Consider the following 20861-nt stretch of genomic DNA (forward strand, 5'->3'; position numbering starts at 1 on the left):
AGCCATCTCATCCTCTGTCACCCCCTTCTACTGCTCTTCAATCTTTCCCAGCATCAGGGTCTTTTCCAATGAGTTGGCTCTTTGCATCAGGTGGCCAAAGTATTGGAGTTTCAACTTCAGCATCAGTCCTTCCAATGAATATTCAGTGTTGATTTCCTTTAGGATTGACTGGTTTGAACTCTCAAGAGTCTTCTCCAGCACCACAATTCAAAAGCATTAATTCTTTGGGCTCAGCCTTCCTTATAGTCCAACTGTCACTCACATCTGTACATGACTCCTGGAAAAGCCATAGCTTTCACTAGATGGACCTTTGTTGGCAAAGTAATGCCTGTGCTTTTTAATACATTTCTAGGTTGGTCATAGCTTTTCTTCCAAGGAGCAAGCATCTTTTAATTTCATGGCTGCAGTCAGCATCTGCAGTGATTTTGGAGCCCCCCAAAATAAAGTCTGTCACTGCTTCCACTTTTCCCCGTCTATTGGCCATGAAGTGATGGGACCAAATGCCATGATCCTAGTTTTCTGAATGTTGAGCTTTAAGCCAACTTTTTCACTCTCCTCTTTCACTTTCACCAAGAGGCTCATTAATCCCTCTCTCTCTGCCAAAAGGGTGGTATCATCTGCATATTTGAGGTTGTTGATATTTCTCCCAGCAATCTTGATTCCAGCCTGTGCTTCATCCAGGCCAGCATTTCTCATGATGTACTCTGTATATAAGTTAAATAAGCACGGTGACAATATACAGCCTTGACGTACTCCTTTTCCTATTTGGAACCAGTCTGTTGTTCCATGTCCAGTTCTAACTGTTGCTTCCTGATCTGCATATAGGTTTCTCAAGAGGCAGGTCAGGTGGTCTGATATTCCTATCTCTTTAAGAATTTTCCATTTTGTTGTGATCCACACAGTCAAAAGCTATGGCATAGTCAATAAAGCAAAAGTAGATGTTTTTCTGGAATCCCCTTGCTTTTTCTATGATCTAGTGGTTGTTGGCAATTTGATCTCTGGTTCCTCTGCCTTTTCTAAACCCAGCTTGTACATCTGGAAGTTCTCAGTTCATGTACTGTTGAAGCCTAGCTTGAAGGCTTTTGAGGATTACCTTGCTAGCATGTGAGATGAGCCCAGTTGTACAGTAGTTTGAGCATTCTTTGGCATTGCCCTTCTTTGGGACTGGAATAAAAACTGACCTTTTCCACTAAGCATAAGGTCCTCAAAGTTCAGCCACCTTTGCACTGTTGCAGAATATCCTTCTTTTCTAACACTAACATTCCATCTTATGTTGATGAAACAAAAATTATTTTGAAAGCAGAACAAGAAAAAATTTAAACATAAAATTCTCACTCTCCCCAACTGGGCCCCCACCCTCTTTAGCATGCATGGTGCATCTGCATTATTCATTAACCACATCCTTTAGAAGCCTGCTTGCCAAGAAAAAGCAATTTCCTCCTGGCACCATCAGGGTCAGTCTTCAGGAGATCATCAATCCTGTAAGGTGTCATGATGACCTGAGCTCACCTGGTTGGACTATGTCAACTGTCCATATGTTACCATGACATGTGATCCTTTGTCTCAAAAATGTGTACAACTGTGTTTCCTTCTAACAGGGGAAACAGTCCTCAGAGCTCTCTGATAGACCATCTCCTGGGTTATAATCCTCATGTTGGTTTGAATAAAAATCTCCATTTCTTTCTTAGATTAGCCATTGATTCATTTTTCATCAACAATGCATAGTCCACATTGTCTTCATCCAATCATCTGTCAGCGGACATTAGGCTGTTTCCACATCTTGGCTGTTGTGAACAGTGCTACAATCATCATGGGAGTGTTAATGTCATTTCAAGATCTTCATTTCAATTCTTTTGGCTAAATACCGAGAAGTAAAATTGCTGGATCATGTGGTAGTTCTATTTTTAATTTCTCCAAAGAAGACATACAAATAGCCAACAGGTACGGGGCAACTGTAGCTCGGATGGTAAAGAATCTGCCTGCAATGCAGGATACTCGGATTCAATCCCTGGGTCAGGAAGATCCCCTGGAGAAGGGAATAGCAACCCACCCCAGTATTCTTGCCTGGAGAATTCCATGGACAGGCCATGGGTTTGCAGAGTCAGACCGACTGAGCATCTTTCCTTCATTCTTTCATGGGGGGAAGGGTAAGGGGAGGAAGCTAACATTGCAATCATCAGCAAAATGGAAATTAAAACCACAATGAGACCTCATACTGTTAGAATCATTACTATCAAAAAGCAAAGACAGCAAGTGTTGTCAAAGATGTGGAGAAACCGGAGCCCTCGGGCATCTGTGAGATGCACACTGGTGCAGCTGCGGGGGAGGCACCCTGGAGCCTCCCGTTTCCTGCTGTGCACTCTGGGGGTAGCTGGGGAGAACTCAGTCCTAACACCAAGTGAAAGCCTTTTGGAGGCAGTCCCTCTTCTGAAAGCACCTGCACATCCACAGTCAGCTTTGGGCAGCCTGGGCATCCTATATCCATCTCCATCTTTTGAGCACCTTCTCTGTGCTCTGAGATGTGCACACAAGTGAATCTTTTAGTAGCAAGTGTTCCCTGTTACTAAAAGGAAGGGGGTACTCCACAAGCAGGGCTGTCTGGTGAAACATACAGATTTAGAAGAAAGGAACCCCTGCAGAGCTGGGGGTGGGGCACTCTGGACTGGGTTCCTAAACCTGTTCTGCTCCTAAGACAGGGATCCCCTGGTACAGGGGCTCTGCCCCTGGATGTCATCCCCCTCCCCACATCCCTTGGACCTGTAATCCCTTGGTTCCCTTCACCCCACTTGGAGCTGGACTGTCTGTCTCCACTGGGTTCTGCTGCTGCTTGGAGGTGGGGTGCATGACTTGGAAAAAGAGGGAACATGGACTCCTGCATGGCTGGGATCTCATCTTTTAGGGGGTCTCACTTTTCACACTAGAAAGATCGACCTCTTCCTGGAACATGCCCTCCTGTTCCATCCTTTACCTGGCCTTCTGCTTCCAGGGAGGCTGGCGCATTCCAGGCCTCAGGCCTGCGAGCAGGAGGCCTGGGACAGGGCTGACCTCCACTGTTACTGGAATCGTCCCTCCGCCGACTGAGCCCAGGGTCATTAACAGGGGCAGCAGTGCCCATGTGTCACATCCGGATGTCATCATGGTGGTCTCCGTAAAGAAGTCAGGCAGGTCCTTTATTCCCAGAGACCGAGGCCCACAGAGGCATTGGGCACATTCAGGGCGGAGCCTGTGCCCAGCCTGCAGCCCCGCAGCCTCAGAGGCCGCCGCCATGGATCACCCTGCACAGGACCCCCAGGGCCCCTCGGCAGGATCCAGGGTTCACAGGAAATGCCTTCCTTCTCACTTCCCCAGAGCCACGCTGTGGTCAGGTCTCTCTGGCCCGACAGCCAGGCCCCGCAGCATCCTGTCTTCTGTTCCTGCTCCACCATGGTCACTACGGTGGGGAGAGGCTTCCTGAGATGCTGCAGCTGCCCTGCTGAGGCTGCAGGGACACACAGGGGACACGCAGAGAACTCTGGGCAGCCCTCTGGAAACTTCCAAAGGGTGCTGGGGTCCCCTGCGGAGCCCAACAGCTCCGCGGGGTCAGGATGCTTCACTGTCCTTGGCCTCTTGGGGCTGTGGCCAAGATGAACGCAGGAGGAGTCTCATTTTCACATCCTCAGAAGTCGCAGTCAGAAGTCAAGCCTTGTCTTGGTCCCTGGGGGGATCCCAGAGGAGGGGAGGGTTCTGGAGGCTGAGACCACCTGCTGGTCCACGGCAGCTTGTCTGCGAGGGCCCCACGGCGTGGCTTCCGTCTCCCGCCCCACCTTCCGTCTCAGCGCCCCCCTCCTTTCCCCACAGCCAGGAACCACTTGCTGTCCTGCCCTCCGGGGCCTGGTAGCCCTCTGCCAACCACTCTGCTGGCTCTGCTCCAATGCCCTCAGCTTCCCCAGAGGGCACCTTCCCTGTCCTGCTGGGCTGGCCTCCTCTCTGGGCCCCCGTCCCCTCCGCCACAGCCTGTTCCGCCCAAGACCCCTGCTCTTCGCGAAGGGCCCGGGTGCAGCCGCCCCCGTGACCTCAGCACAGTCTGGCTGAGGGTGGGCTGGCGGGGCCCCTGGAGCTGCTGCCCCAACCCTCCCCTGGGACCTGCTCCAAACAGACCCCCTCAGCCTGGCCTCAGCACCCATCAAACCCGAACTGCGCTGTTGTCTGTAAAACTAAGCATCTGTACAAGCACTTTTTGGTTTCTTGGGCCCAGCCCTCTCCCCCCACTTTAGGACGGCAGGAGTCTTTATTGTCTCACCTGCCTCCACAAGGGCCTGGGCCTGGTAAGCACCTGGCACACGTTTGCAGGGGGAATAAGTGTGGAATTCTGTCCCGAGTTCCTTTTCCATCCCTGTCCCCAGGAAGTCATCTGTGGGTGTGACTTGCTTACTGCTCTCTCTCCTAGCGCTGGATCAGCAGAGACCTTGTGTGTCTCTTGCTGCGGCATCCTCTGGGCCTGCACCTCGGGGGAACCAGCGCGCCGAGGCGGCGGAAGCTTACGCGGCGTCCTCTGCTGCCCTCTGCTGGTCGGACATGGAGAGGCTCAAGAGAGGTGGGCAGACTGTGGGAGGGCCCTGTCGTTATTTTTCGTTCTAACACTCGAAAACAGACAAAGCCGCCTACCCTTCCCAGCGCTTATACAGTCTGCAGCAGGACAACAGTCTTTCTGGGTTTTTAAATATTTCCTTCTGTTATCCTCATGAATACACTTATCTGGCTGGCAGTGAGTCTCCATTTGTGGGGTTGTTTACTCCTGGTCTGTAGACATTCTGACTTGGTGGATGGTGACTGGATAGAAAGCCACTGCTACCATCTGGCTTGATGGAGGGAAGATATCACCCAACATTTTTCCAGTTCCTGGGATGGGGAGGGAGGGGGCCCGTGTTGGTGGGCCAGCTGCTGCCCCCAGACAGGATCTGTCCAGAGGAGACCCGGTGTCCAGCTGCCTGGCTTTCTCAGGAGCAGCTACGTCCTCCAGATGGACTGTCTCTCCTTGGAGCATAAACTTGAACATGGATGCATTCCACCTGCCCCGCAATGTCAGGGTGGTTAAACAGAGGCAGAACTGTTGGACTTTTACCTGTTGACCCCAAGACTCTCCCGGTGGCAAACCCCAGGGCCTTTGGCCCAAGATGGGCCCATGTGACACAGGTTTGTTTCAAGCAGCAAGCTGGAAGTAGTATCCACACCTGACCTCTCTCTGATCCCCCATTAACATTCCTTCAGAAACATTCTGCCCTATTTGTGAGTGAGAAAATATGGTCACTGTTTCTTCTTTTTTTTAACAAACTATATTACTCTGGTCACACGAGATCTCTGTGCGTCTCTCCCATAGCTTGACAGTCCCTGATGGGAAAGGCTGTCCTTGCTCACATCCCCAGCGTCTAATGGTTCAGAAGAGCTCAATAAAAGTTTATTTAATGAATGACTTTTAGTCCACTTTCCCTCTGCTGTCCTATCTCTCAAATCAGAGAGTGGCTGTTTGACTTTCCAAGTATTCCTCTGAACCTCAAAGAGAGCCACGCCACCAGGGGACATGATGAAAGTTCAGGAAATATGGCACGGAAGGCGGGGCCCCTAGGATTAGTCAATTAAATCCTGATATCCATTCTCAACTATAAAGGGTTTTTTGTTTCCTCTGTGTTGAAGCCAAACCTCTTTCTGGGGTGTCTCTACCCTCACAAGGTCTTCAATACAAATGTTCACATCTCCCACCCCTTCTACTATTGAATCTCAATGATTCCTACGGTGTGGTGATGGAGGGACAAGACGGGCCCCTCTGAATCTGGAGAGGACAGGCAGGGAGCGATTCCAGGGCTCACCAAAGGAATGTGGAGAGGGAGGTGGAGAGATAAAAGGAGGGGAAGAAAAAGGAGAGGAGATGCATACAGAGGCAGTGATGTAGAAAGGAAAATTGGAAGGAAGATATAAAGTTGATGGGGGAGGTAAGTCACTGATAATAAAAAATGATCATAAGAGGTCAACAAAACAATTTAGCAAAGGTAAGTTCAACACTTAACGAAAGATGTGGCAAACAAAGATATCATGGAAACTTTAAAAATTGTGTTTAAAAGTTAGCTTTGGCTTATGAAAGAACTTAAAACATTGCCACGATGTGCTGTAAAAAGTTTTAATTCTTATTTTAGGTTATTGAGGTTAAACACATGCTCCTCAAAATCTTTTACCCTCCTCTAATGAAGTATAAAAAGAACCCTGGAAAGTGGCATCCAACACCTCATAATGTAAAGATTTTCTATGCTAATGAAAACAATTCCCACTCCTCGGCCTCCAAGATCACCACCCAAGCCAGTTTGCTCTGCTTATGCCCCACACGTGCCTGCTCCACTTGTGGGCACTTTCTCTCCCATCTCTCACTTTGCTCCCAGGGACCTGCCTCCTGGCAGTAAATGCTCATCCCAGTTGTATGCCTGATTCCAGAACCTTCTGAGGAAGGGGAGGACAGGGCAGTGCTGATGGCAGCAGTAGACCCTGCAGGCGGCAGAGTTCAACCTCTGATAGTGGGGGCTCCTGTGCCCCCCACAGGCAAAAGATGGGAGGAGAGAGAAAGGAGGACCGCAGGAGTCTCTGACTCCCCCAGGAACAGCAGTGGTTGAGGAGGCTCAGGTGGTAGAATGTGCTTGGGGCCCCCCGGGGTCCCCTTACCTGCCATCCCTCTTCACCTTCAGGAGAATCCCTGGGGTGGTTCCCCAGGCTCTGCCTAACCTCTGCTATTATTTACTTCTGGCAACAGATCCCACATGCAGTCCCTGATTTCCTTTTTTCTACCATCCGCTCCCTCCTGCAGCAGCCCTCCCCGGAAAAGCAAGCACCAGAGAGAAGCAAATGCAATGTATCTTATTATATTTCAAAGCTGCCGAGTGTAATCACTTTGTTGAAGAAATAAAAAACACATGATTAGATATCTGAATTAAATAATAATTTTGGGGGTCATACTTAATATTTTAGAACTCAGAATTAGCTCATTTCATTTGCAAAAAAGGTGTTGCAAGCATGCTTTGTGTAAAATCAAAATCTTGATGTTTAAAATAATCAAAAGGGTCTGCTTTACTGTCACAAAAGGGATGGAGAAGAAGTTGTGTGCTGTCAACCAAGGGCTATGCCTGCAGTTTCCAGGAAGATTAAAAACTTTCTCCTAAAGATTCTTAACTGAAAAAACAAGATAATGTTAATGGTGGCAACAAGAACAAAAAAATGTCAAACAGCAATCTCTCCAGATTCTTTGACACAGATGTCCCTGTCACAGACTCGTGGAAGTGGGCACCATCACAACGAAGAGCAAGGGGCTGGGGGGAGGGTAAGCCCTCCTCTGGACGCAGTGTCTTTGTTCTGGTTACAGCACCTGCCAGGGGCCAGGCCCTGGGGCCAGGGCCTTGATCTCCGGCCATTTTCTGCTCTTCCTTAGTCAAGATCAGAGCTGCAGCAAGAGTGTCCTGCCCAACGCCGCCCCCTGCCCACCAAGATGGTTAGCAGCAGGCAGTGCCCCCTGCGTATGAAGGTGTCCTGTGCCCACTCTGGGCAGCTCTCTCTGGGGCTGGACACCGCTCCCCTGAGGCGAGGCGCCTGCGGGTGACGTGTGCCGTGCCCAGCAGGGGGAAGAGGACCAGAGACCCCTGCCCCGCCCCTGCCTCGGGCCAGCGAGGGGCCACACTCACTACCCCGTCTCCCCAGCTGCCCCTTCTGTCATCCGCTTTCCACGTGGACCCACCATCCTTGCCTCCTAGGCCCCTGACTGGTCGATGCCTCCTGCTGTAGGGAGGGGCCAGGACTGGACAAGTGGCTTCCGTGGTACTGGAGCTGGCAGAGCATCCGTCCCCTTTGGACACTGTACTTCTATTGATAAGCATCGATAAGTATCAATAAGGATCACATCATACTGGGCCATTACGTTGAAATGGATGAAAATTACCCCCAAAATACCTCAGTCAAAAATCCCACAACTCCAGTTCTAAAATGTACACCTAAAAATGTATACAACTGCTTTGAGTCCATCTTTTTAAACCTACTAAAATCACAGAAGCCTCATCCGCTCCTTCTGTGTACTACGTACAGGAAGTTCCCAACTGTGAAGCTAGATGTATTTTTTTTTAACAGCTAAGTCTAGGGGAAGAGCTAATTAAAAATAAAGTATCATCTGTCCAATTAATTATTTTTTTCACCACTCACTGTTGCCTGAGCTGCAGCCGTTTCTTAGTGGAGGGAGGTGGGCAAAGAGGTGGGCACACTTCCCAAGGGAAAACAGAACCAGCTACAAGCTTCTGGGGGAGTGAAAGGAGGTGTCACAAAGGAATATGAGTATGGATGAGACGGGAAACTTCCCCTGCGCCTCTCGAGTAGCTGAGACCACTTCCTGCTCTGTTGCTCCACGTGCTGCCATGCTCTCCAAAGACAGTTAATGGAAACTAGCTGGTCCTGGTCAGAGGCAGTCCCGTCCCAGCCCCCTGAGGCTCAGATCCTGTCTCTGGGGGTGTGCAGGCAGGGAAGTGCCCCACGATTTGGAGGGGGTCAACTGTGTCCCGGCAGCACCCCCACCACTTGGGGCTTGCCCCTCATGGAGACCCCCTTTGGGTGGAGCCCACACGTGTGCACCCAGCGCCCTCGAGGCACAGATCATGCCACTTACTAGCCGGGTGCCTGGCTCTTGGCACCATCCCTGCCGGAAGAGTGAGCCGCCCACAGTGGGGGCGGTGGTGGGAGTGACTGAGGTCCACCCCCTGGAGTCCCCACGGGCGTGAAGCATCACTTTCCCCACTCAAGGAGAAGGGGCAGTGACGGTCTTGGCTCACAGGCAGTCCTGAGGAGTATATGGAGGCGCCGGCAGAGCCGAGAGCCAGGCCTGGCTGCAGTACTCATTACTCTGGGTCACAGGCTGGCTTTGATATAGTCGTGTCCGAGGAGTGTGTCAAAGAATGAACAGCAGATTAACGAGAGAGCTCGAGCGGGGAGGTGCTCCACCTCGCGGTCCTCCAGCTGGAGGCGTGGTGTCTCACGAACAGCAGATTAAAAAAAGAGCTCGAGCGGGGAGGTGCTCCACCTCGCGGTCCTCCAGCCAGAGGCGCGGTGTCTCATGAACAGCAGATTAAAGAGAGCTCGAATCGGGTGGAGAGGGAGGTGGGAGGGGGGATCGGGATTGGGAATACATGTAAATCCATGGCTGATTCATATCAATGTATGACAAAACCCACTGGAAAAAATAATAATAATAATAATAAAAAAAAATAAATAAAATAAAGAGAGCTCGAGCAGGGAGGTGCTCCACCTTGTCCTCCAGCTGGAGACGCGGTGTCTCAGGTGTGCTCCAGTCACCCTTCACCCTCTGCCGCAGGACGCTCCACCTGACGACACCCAAGCCCTCACACCTGCACACGAACCCAGCACCCAGCCCATCTCCTCCTTCCGCTCACAGTCCCCAGAGTTCAGGGGCCTCTCCTCCACCTCAGCCTTCATCTCCAAATATGGACACAAAAGGGCAGGCTTCCAAGTAAGGTAGGAAAAAGCCCTACATCTGCAGCACAGTAGCTGATGAAGCAGAAGAGACAGCCAAGCGTCTCCTCTCCTTTCAGGAGACCCATCATGGCTGTGCACAGGTGCAGGAATGCTCTTCACTCCCACCGGCAGCGTCTCCAGCAGTGGCCACAGCTGGGAGGGCCGGGACGGTGGAGAAAAGGGGCATGCTCTGGGCAGGGGGAAAGACCCAGGCCCAACACACGGGACCCATCTTCACTTCCTGCTCACATCCTCGAGCAACACTCCAAGTGCCCCCTGCTACTGATACCCTCCTGTACTTCTTAATGGGAGAGAAGGACATACTCAGAAAGGAGCTTTAAAAATCCTTTTAAAAATGAGCCACACAGAGACTCCACATGGAATAAAGGCTTAGGTAATGGAGTCCCAGCTCTCTTCCTAATAAAGACAGGTGTTTAGGGTGACAGTCAAGGGTACAGAACCACAGGGCCATTCCGCAGAGCTCTCTTCCAGAGTGGGCTGGGGAGCCCCTTGGGCAGGGCTGAGGCCCAAGGGGCCTCTGTTCCCTTTCCCTTTGGAGCCCTTGGCTTTCTACACCCAAGACTGCTGATGAGCCTGTGCCCATCATGGGGACAGGACGAGACAGAGACACAAGCAGGCAAGTGAGCAGCCAGCACCTGGGGAGAGGGATCATGACTCTCTGCAGACCTGCCCTCCACCCCAGCCCCTGGCCCACAGGACGGCCGGCAGGCACCTGGGGAGAGGGATCATGACGCTCTGCAGACCTGCCCTCCACCCCAGCTCCTGGCCCACAGGACGGCCGGCAGGCACCTGGGGAGAGGGATCATGACGCTCTGCAGACCTGCCCTCCACCCCAGCCCCTGGCCCACAGGACGGCCGGCAGGCACCTGGGGAGAGGGATCATGACTCTCTGCAGACCTGTCCTCTACCCCAGCCCCTGGCCCACAGGACGGCCGGCAGGCACCTGGGGAGAGGGATCATGACGCTCTGCAGACCTGCCCTCCACCCCAGCTCCTGGCCCACAGGACGGCCGGCAGGCACCTGGGGAGAGGGATCATGACGCTCTGCAGACCTGCCCTCCACCCCAGCCCCTGGCCCACAGGACGGCCGGCAGGCACCTGGGGAGAGGGATCATGACTCTCTGCAGACCTGTCCTCTACCCCAGCCCCTGGCCCACAGGACGGCCAGCAGGCACCTAGGCAGAGGCTCCAGGACGGCCTGGAGGCACCCCCTGCCCTTCACCTCCCCTTGTGCCACCTGGTGAGAGGTTGGCTGGCTCAGCACAGGAAGGCTGCAGCCGAGGGCCCTTTTCTGGCCGACCACTGCCCATACCTCAGCTCACCACCAAGTCAACCTGGGCTGCGTCAGGCCTTCAGCCAAAAACACCCACCTGGATCCAGCGCATGAAAGGAACGCACCTGAGAGAATGATGCAGGGAGGGTGTGCACCTTGAGCATCTGCAACATTTCAGATCAGAAGAGACGTTTGCTCTCACCTGTCTATAAAGCCTCAGACAGGAGAAAATGCCCTATAAAGGCATTACATAAACTGGGGCTAAAGCCTCCAGCCCTGCTGGTGAATCCAGGGAGCAGTCTGTGCAGCAGTTTAGACTATGGTCTCAGCATCAGGTCCACCCGCTCACCTGGCCAAGCAGTGAAATGTCCCCCTTGCCAACGCCTACCTGCAAGCTGGGGACGCAGGTGTCCAGGCCCACCCCGTGGGGCGCCTGGGTGAAGAACTGGGGCACAGGTCAGTGAACCCTTCCTCCTCCCTCCCCTCAGCCTGTCACTGAGCTGTTCTCCTCCACCTCAGGGCCTGCTGTGGGGGGTGCCTTTTCCCTTCACCACAGCTGGAGGGGCGTCTCTCCCTGGTGGTGGCGAGCCTGCCTCACCCCCTCGTCAGGGGCCCTCTCAATGCCGATGCTGAGGGAGGGTTCCTCAGGGTGACGGCGGCGCCAGCCACGCACCCAGGTCCTCCCCGTCCATCTGCAATCTTTTCTTGGCCACAGCTGCAGAGTGAATCTGTTTTTGGCGGCTAGGTCTTGTCTCATGCAGTCAATAAACTGGATATCTTTGCCCAGAATGGTCCAGACACCAAGTTTCTATGTCACTCACCTGAGTTTTGAAATACTCATGTAATGTCCCAGTGACCAAAGTAAAATACTGTTCAAAATTGAGGCTTTGGCGGGGGGGGGGGGGGGGGGGGGGGGGGGGGGGACACAGAATGTGGGGAGAAAACACAAATACAGACCCTGCTAAAGAAGGTACCAAATCCAAACAGAAAATCATCCGAATTAGATTCTCCTAAGAATGAGCCTGGTGGTGGTGGTGGTTCAGTTGCTTGGTAGTATCTGACTCTTGTGACCCCATGGACTATAGCCTGTCAGGCTCCTCTGTCCCTGGGATTCTACAGGCAAGAATACTGGAGTGGGATGCCATTGCCTCCTCCAGGGGATCTTCCCGATTCAGGGATTGAACCTGAGTCTCCTGCACTGCAAGCGGATTTTTTACCTCTAAGCCACCAGGGAAGCCCCAGAATTACCTTACCTTCTTCCAGAGACAGCTGAGGTCATGTGACACATCAGAGACTGTATGGAGCCCAACAGGTTACCTTGCATTCAGCTGTGAGATGTTCTTTGGAGAAGCTTAGAGGTCCTGCTCGTGCTTTGTTCCCAACAGGGTTGGGAGCTCATTGTCCGCCCTTCCTTTCTAGACCCTGCAGCAAAAACCTCCCACAGGACTGGTTTGCCACAGAATGCAGGGGCCACCTACCTCCCAGCCTCTCCCAGGGCCCTGCTGGCAGCCTCTGCCCTGAGAACCTCTAGCTGGGCCCCTTGCTGGTCAAGAACAATGGCCAGCTTCCCAGTGAGCATGTCCAGTGTGGGCCTGCCAGCCTTCAGACCCAGAGAGGGTTGGAGTCTGGTGACGTCTGACCAGTCACCCCACACCCCATCATGGGTGCAGTCCAGGTCCCTGCAGGCTTTCCCACTCAGTACTGCCTGGCATTTTGCCCTCCTAGAAAGAGAAGAGAAATCCCTCTGAACCTGAGAGCTGGTGCTAGCGCCACAGGGTCCACCAGAAACCCAGCTAAACTGCTGGTCTCTCAATCATTTATCAGAAGCCAGGTGGCCACCATCTTAAAACCAGAGCACTAATACGGCGTGATTACTCTATAATTACTTGGTAATGTGAAGTCACCCACTATTGGTCACGGCAGCACCTCTGGTGTTGAATCAGAATGACACATGGCCTAGCAGAGGACAGACAGTGGTGGAGGCAGGCATGACGTGTCTAAGGCAGAGGCACCTATCAATATAACTAAGCAGTCACAGGACAGGGCATCACGTGCATTTCTACCCATCAACAGTCAACTGGATTTTTCTTCTAAACTGCTCGTTGGTTTATGATACTCGAGTGCCAGGATCATACATACTGGGTTATACAAGAAATCAAGACTCACAAGAGTGGCCTGGAGTTTTGTCCTTGACCTTTTAAACAAACTCACATATGAACAAAGAGTCAACATCTAAATAGACTTTTATTTTTTCTTTTACTTACTTGGACAGAAAAGAAAATTCATCAGCTTCCATTAGAGTCTCCCTAAGTGTTGGAAACGCATTAAACTCAGAAATAGTGGACCTTGTAGAAAAGCATCACAAATTAAAAATAGATTTCTCCATGTGGTAAAAGTGCTTTCAATCCAATTAAAGGACACGGCAAAGGTGTTTGGAAACACAATTTAAAATTTGGCCTACAATCCGTGGCGTGGAATTAAAACCACAGGGCGAGGTGACCGCCGTGAACTGGGTACAGATACGATGCGATCTGGAGCATGCTGCCAGCAACACTCGCAATGAACTGCATGACAAGGAAGAACATCCCGAAGCCTGAGTAGAGTAGGTTTGCATTTGTAAAAATAAGGGGGCGACATAAATTGGGTTGAAGGGAGATCACGTAACTTCAGAAATTACTTGTTTCTTATCTGTGGGGACAGCCAGACCAGCCGACCACCCTAGCGGCGGTCTCCCAGGGAGGCGCGTGAACCTTGGTTCAGAGAAGGCCCAGGTGTTCTGAGAAGTAAGTAGAGCCCTTGCTGCCAGCTGCTCATCATGTGGGCCTTTCAGGCTGGTGGTGAGCAGACCCCAGGCCCTGGGAGTCACACCCAGCCACGCTGTACAGGTGGGTCTGCCAATGCCCGCCACACCATCACGAGGCGTGCAGTGAGGCCAGCCAGCACTGCCCAGTGACCACACGAGGGAGAGAGCGGGTGGTCACCCAGAGACAATCTGTGGTCTCAGCTGTGCTGCATATTTTCCCAAAACAAGTAATTCTGCCAGTGACGGCATCTGTGCAAAGCTCAAGGCCCACAGGCCCCCATGGTCTGATGGATGCAAAGTACCCTTTCTGGCCCAGGTTCAGGCCCAGGCCCGTGATCATGCAAGGAGCCACGGCAGGGTGGGGTGAGAGGGTGAGGACAGAAGAGGGACATTTCCTTTTACAGAAGATCTTGAGCAACAGTAAGAAAATAACCTGAAGATATATCTAAAAATAAAAAACAGCGTCACACTTCACTGCCATTCTGTTCCGTCTTTCTCCCCACACACCAGCCCCTCCGGCACAGGCAGGAGCGCCTTGTGCACACATCAGAGTGGCCCCACTCCCCATGCCAACACTGCCTTGCAGCGATGCCAGGCTAGTGTTTCTTCTGCTACAAGCCCTGTTCTGAGCTGCCCACTCGAGGCAAACACTGGAAAACACTCTGGGCTCCTACATACCCCGAAACAATCCCAGCTGGCTCCCTTCCCATCGCCTTCAGACACTGCGTGACCTGAACCACATCGTGGACGTCTTTCGTCTTCACCAGCTCATTCCATCCCTGGCGCCCACGATGGAAGCAGCCCTCCCAGGTCCCCTGTGCTGAACGGGCTCCCCATGGCCTCCAGGGGGATTGTGAGGGTGCCCTGCCCTGCGCTGGTGGCACAGAAGGTCTGGCTCAGGGCCACACCTGCAAGGTGCTCACTCCAAGGTGGTGGCCACTCTCCGGAGGGAAGCCGTGCTCTTCGCTGTGTGGAAACTGGATGCACCACCCTCTGACCAGGTCCGTCCTGGCCCCTCCAGAGGCCCTGAGCACCCTGCCCTGGACCGCGGCCACACACAGGGCGTCTCGGGGTCTCTGGCCGGCAGGTCAGACATCAGGCTCCCCCGTCCCTCCCTGGACCTGGTCCTTACCTAGCCGGGGCCACGCCCAGGACATCAGAGGCCTGGGGAGGTATCCTCCAGGCCCAGCAGCTCTTGCACGAGTCTCTCACCAAACTGGGCCCGGCTGTACCTCTTCACGTGATAGGCATCTGACATCTTGTACAGAATGTAGGCATTATTGACCGCGATGCTGACAGCAAACCAGAACACCTGTTGCCAGGTCTTGTTCGGTTTATGAGAAATGAAATACCTAAGAGGACAGAAGGGTAAGAAGGGCTGACTCAGATGGGGCCCAGGAGCCCCGAGCAGGAGAGATTCCCAAAGGCCTCGTCGGGCTCAGCAGGTGCTGTCGGGAGCGTGGGGGTGGGAATCAGGCTGGGGAGGGGGGAGGCAGCTCTCACTGAGGCTCAGGCACGTGAACTTTACTGAAGATGAAAACAGTCCCTAGGAAAGGATCAGGTGGGAGGAGGCGGGTCACCGCAGGGGCCACTGAAACCAGGAGCCAGGCCTGTGTGGTGCGGCTGGAGCTCGGAGGACGCAGGGCTGCAGGCCTCCCGGCACAAGCGCAGCGCGTCCCGAGCCCCTCCCGCCACGACCACCCGCAGCTCCTCACTTTTCTCTTCACCACCCCACCTCCCCCAGACGGAGGACAGCTGTGACCCCCGGGGAGCCCCACCTTAGGACCCACCCCTGTGCCGTTGTCCTCTGCATGCGTGTCTCTGCACCCCAAATGCCGGGTGTTGGAGGGTCGGCGACCTCAGCACCACTGAAGCACCCAGCCAGGGCAGCCTGCGATGTCTGCTCCATCACACAGCTTGCCCTGTGAGCATCACCCAGGCCAGGGCTCCAGGAAGACAGTGTGGTGACTCTGAGGGACTGGGGCGCCCTCTACAGCCGGGCTTTTCCGGGAGGCCCGGGTCCTGCACTGCCCCCCCACCAAGCAGCCTGGGGAGACGTCAATGACCCTCAAGGAGGGCTGAGAAGATGCCCACCAGCCTCTGGGTCAGTCTCACCCTGTTTTAGATTGTGAGGTTCAGGCCCAGTAGCTAACAGGCCAAGGTTCACCAGCTCTCGACGTGGGTACAGGAGCTGCCTGGAGACAGCACTGGGGTGTGTACACGTACACGCACATGCGTGTGCACTCCATGTGTGCACTCATGATGATACCATGCCTGAGCCCACACTCACACGGGAAACAGCTATGTAACCTCGGCTCCGCCCAGTGACATGAGGGCCCGCGCCCCGTGGTCTGCAGAGGGGACGCCAGGCAGGGCCTCAGGGACAACAGCGGGCAGGGTCGGGCCCGAGGGCAGACGTGGAAGAAGGGGAACAGACAGGACTGCAGTGTGGGCGGCCAGGCGGTGGGAGGTGGGGGTGGCCACGTGGCTGGGCCCAGGGGACGCCAGGCTGAGGGCTCAGGATTTTCTCTCTCAGGGTCTTCACCTGTCAACTCTGAAAAGGGCAGCTGATTGCCCGGTAGCCCCCTGCTCTCGGCGCCGGCTCACTTACTTGCTGTACTTGTCGTCGTACTTGCAGATATAGCTGAGGTGGGCCGCGAAGGCCTCCACGGCCAGGGGGCAGGGGATCTCCCCACTCCTCCTCTTGATGATCACTCCTGCAGAGACAGGCGGGACGTCCCCTCTGAGCCTCCCCTGCAGACCCCAATTCAGATCACGTGCTTCTCCATCCTGCCTACTTGTCACAACAGACAGCAGGGGAGGAGATGGGAAAAACCCTATCAACAACATCACTGAAGCTTCAGGGGAGCCGAGGAAAACAAGGTCAGGTGAGCGAAGAACATGGGGCCACAGAACAGACCAGGGCAGGGCCCGCGGCAGATAACAGTGCAAAGGCGGGTGGGAGTGGAGTAGGGCTGTAGCCAATGGGGCCCGGAGAGTAGAGCGGAGGTCAGGACTCACCGGCCCCTCCTCCCTTCCCCAGGCGCCCCCTCCTTCCGTCAGGTCTGAGAGCAGTGCGAGGAGGTGGCCACCACTGTCAGGGGGCCGGGGGCCAGTCCACCCGCTCTGCTCAAGGCAGGGTTCAGAAGAACCAGGAGCCGCCTGACCCCAGGCTCCTGCATGCCTCCCCTGTGGACAGAACCCTTTACCCTTCACTGATCCTCAAACGCACTCTTTCACATGCCTTCAAACCCCGTATCCTCCTTAATACAAACGGAACTGAGTCCCAGGGCCATGACCAAAGTCATGGCAAGAGTGAAACATCCCACCAACCAGGAGCGAGGAGCAGAGAGAGGTCAGTCAGGCCTCTCCAGCCTGCTGCCCGACAACCTGTCTTCCGAGGCCTGCCCTGACTCGGGGGTCGTCCACTGCACCCCCAGAGGCAATGTGCGGGCTGGAAGGACGGTCAAGCGTGGTGGGGGTCACACAGCATCTCCTCTGAGCAGCCTCCCCTGCAGCAGCATGTGATGAAGAAGAGCGCCACTGTTTTCAGGGATTAGTTCACAGGACTGTGCAATTTTAGCGCTGCTTAAATATGTGTGAGTAGTGAAAGGCGCTCAGTCGTGTCCGACTCTTTGTGACCCCACGGACTATACAGTCCATGGACTTCTGCAGGCCAGAACACTGGAGTGGATGGCCTTCCCTTCTCCAGTAGTTGAAGTAAAAATGGCTCGTCACCCCCTCCCCATTGAGGGACGGGCGGGAGACAAGAGTCACACAGGTCCATTTGCTGAAACTCAGCCCTAAACCAGGATGGTTTTTTTGTCTCCCATCCCTGCTCCCCAAATACTGACTTTCTGCACTGAAGAAGTGCCTGAGGATCTTATGAGAGGCTGAGAAGCCAGGTCTGGAGGTGTGGGGATGCTGGGTCAGTACCCAGGCAACACGCTTTCTAAAGCCTCAAGAGCTCAATGGACCACAGTGCCCATCTAGGGCCTCCTCCTGGTCAGAGGCTCCTGGGCCCCGGATCCAGAGAGAGCCTTTCTACACAGAGATTTTGCTGTCGATGCTGCAGCACACGCGGTCCTCCAAGGCTGGGCTCTCCGCCTCCATGGAGGGTGGTCTCTCTACAGCACCTTTCCTGTGGGGACCTGCCCTGGTCCCCACCTGCTCCAAACACCAGTGGTTGGAGTTGGTCTGCTCACCACCCAACTCCAAACACAAATGAGCAAACACCCCCACCTCACACCCGGCCTGGGTGCACAGCCTGGGGAGGCTTCCCATCGCTGGCTTTATTTTAATTTGCCTGACTTTCAACTACAGCCTCCTCTGGGACTAAAGAGGCCCCTTAGGGCTTCCCAGATCCATGTGGGTATGAGCAGGTCAGACCGTCTGGTAAAATCCCCTCCCTTCTCTCCTCCCAGAGGCAGGGGATGCCTCCCTCCGAGGCAGCAGGGCCCGTGCGGGCCGGGTCCACTCTCCAGGGATGAGGGCGTGGTGCTGGCCAGGGCCCTGCAGTCCCCACCGGCTGCTCTCGCCCAGGTGTGGGAGGCCTGCTCCCCTCCTCTCAGGGGAAGAAGGCTCCTCCCTATCCCTTCACACTGTTGAACTTAAATGAGGATTACAGCAGGAAATAGGAGACTGGCTTCAAAACCCAGGTTTCTGCCAGTCTCTTTGAGCATTTCTCCAGGGTTATTACCAGCCCAGCCTCCTCCCTGGTGATACCTTAGATTTCACATACTGCTTGAGATGAAAAGGGTGAGCCTGCCGTCCTATTAATATCCTTTTCTGAGGACTGGAAAGCTTCAGACATTGGGAATACTGACAAGAGGCTATGTGATATTTATTGTCTCAGCTGACGTCATAACCAGGGATGATGTGTTCTCCCAGCGTGCACCCTTGTACGTCTGTGGCTGGGTGTGACCCTCTGCACACCTATATTCTAAGAATCAACCTCTGTGACACTGCAGGTTCACGTGGGCCTATGAGAGAGCTACCGGTCTTCCTATTGCAGGGTCTGTCTCTCCGCCTCCTCGAGGCTGGGCTGACATCCTTTCTGCCCTTCTGTAAGTCTGAACGAATGAGTCAGGACCTGACACACAGACCCGATGTCTGATATGCAGACATTCCACACCCACAATAGCTTCATGGACTCTGAACTCTAAGAGCAAAGAGGGAGATGGAAGACTCAAAAAGGATTTGGTTCTTCATGGGGATGACCCTGGGTAAACGATAGCATGTAACTTAAAGAGCCTGCATACCCTCACACTGAAGACTGAGTGCTAAAGAATTGATGCTTTTCAACTGTGGTGTTGGAGAAGACCCTAGAGAGTCCTTTGGACTGCAAAGAGATCCAACCAGTCCATCCTAAAGGAGATCAGTCCTGAATATTCGCTGGAAGGACTGATGCTGAAGCTCCAATACTTTGGCCACCTGATACGAAGAGCCAAATCATTAGAAAAGACCCTGATGCTGGGAAAGACTGAAGGCAGGAGGAGAAGAGGATGACAGGGGACAAGAGGGTTGGATGGCATGACTGACTCAATAGACTTGAGTTTGAGCAAGCTCAGGGAGATGGTGAAGGACAGGGAAGTCTGGCGTGCTGCAGTCCATGGGATTGCAATGAATTGGACACAACTGAGTAACTGAACAACGACAGGGCTCACACTTTCTGAAAGAGGGCTCATTCTCCCTTAGAATCTGGAGTAAAGAATAATAAATCAATCCCTAAAATGTTCAGCATGAAAAGGCAAAAAGATGTGACACTGAAAGATGAACTCCCCAGGTTGGTAGGTGGCCAATATGCTACTGGAGAAGAGCAGAAAAATAGTTCCAGAAGGAAAGAAGAGGCTGAGCCAAAGTTGAAACAATGCCCAGTTGGGGATGTGTCTGATGATGACAGTAAAGTCTGATGCTGTAAACAACAATATGGCATAGGAACCTGGAATGTTAGGTCCATGAAAAAAGGTAAATTGGAAGTGGTCAAACAGGAGATGGCAAGAGTGAACATCCACATTTTAAGAATCAGAGAACTAAAATGGACCCAAATGGGTGAATATAATTCAGAGGACCATTATATCTACTACTGTGGGCAGGAATCCTTAGAAGAAATGGAGTAGCCATCAGAGTCAACAAGAGTCTGAAATGCAGTACTTGGACGCAGTCTCAAAAACGACAGACTGACCTCTATTTGTTTCCAAGGCAAACCATTCACTGTCACAGTAATCCAAGTCTAGGTTCCAACCACTAACGCTGAAGAAGCTGAACAGTTTTATGAAGACCTACAAGAACTTCTAGAACTAACACCCAAAAAAGATGTCCTTTTCATTACAGGGGACTGGAATGCAAAAGCTGGAAGTCAAGAGACACCTGGAATAACAGGCAAGTTTGGCCTTGGAGTACAAAATGAAGCAGGGCAAAGGCTAACAGAGTTTTGCCAAAAGAACGCACTGGTCATAGCAAACACCCTCTTCCAACAACACAAGAGAAGACTCTACACATGGACATCACCAGATGGTCAACACCGAAATCAGGTTGATTATATTCTTTGCAGCCAAAGACGGAGAAGCTCTATACAGTCAGCAAAAACAAGACCAGGAGCTGACTGTGGCTCAGATCATGAACTCCTTATTGCCAAATTCAGACTTAAACTGAAGAAAGTAGGGAAAACCACTAGACCATTCAGGTATGACTTAAATCAAATCCCTTACAATTATACAGTGGAAATGACAAATATATTCAAGGGATTAGATCTGATAGACAGAGTGCCTGAAGAACTACGGACGGAAGTTCGTAACACTGTACAGAAGAGGTAAGCAAAAGCATCCCCAAGAAAAAGAAATGCAAAAAGGCAAAATGGTTGTCTGAGGAGGTCTTATACACAGCTGAGAAAAGAAGAGAAGCAAAAGATAAGGGAGAAAAGGAAAGATATTCCCATTTGAATGCAGAGTTCCCAAGGACAGATAAGAAAGCCTTCCTCAGTGATCAATGCAAAACAGAGGTAAACAATAGAATGGGAAAGACTAGAGATCTCTTCAAGAAAATCAGAGATACCAAGGGAACATTTCATGCAAAGATGGGCTCAATAAAGGACAGAAATGGTATGGACCTAACAGAAGCAGAAGACATTAAGAAGAGATGGAAAGAATACACAGAAGAACTGTATAAAAATGATCTTCACGACCCAGATAATTACGATGGTGTGATCACTCACCTAGAGCCAGACATCCTGGAATGTGAA

General features: G+C 52.9%; 1 protein-coding gene across 2 annotated transcripts in view; it reads right to left on the minus strand.

Moving 5' to 3' along the window:
* PGBD5 (piggyBac transposable element derived 5) overlaps positions 1-20861 on the minus strand; it is a 143396-nt gene that overhangs the window by 34204 nt on the left and 88331 nt on the right. The window contains exons 6-7 of one of the 2 annotated variants that reach the window (XM_061161535.1): positions 16233-16338; positions 14754-14973 (exon numbers count right to left, since the gene is read on the minus strand). In XM_061161535.1, the coding sequence (XP_061017518.1) occupies positions 14778-14973; positions 16233-16338 (302 nt within the window). In that variant the 3' untranslated portion in view covers positions 14754-14777. Of the gene's footprint in view, positions 1-13043; positions 14974-16232; positions 16339-20861 lie in introns of those variants that run through there. The other variant, XM_061161533.1, reaches the window with a different exon arrangement.

The sequence above is a fragment of the Dama dama genome, chromosome 15 (assembly GCF_033118175.1).
Source record: "Dama dama isolate Ldn47 chromosome 15, ASM3311817v1, whole genome shotgun sequence".
NCBI lineage: Eukaryota > Metazoa > Chordata > Mammalia > Artiodactyla > Cervidae > Dama > Dama dama.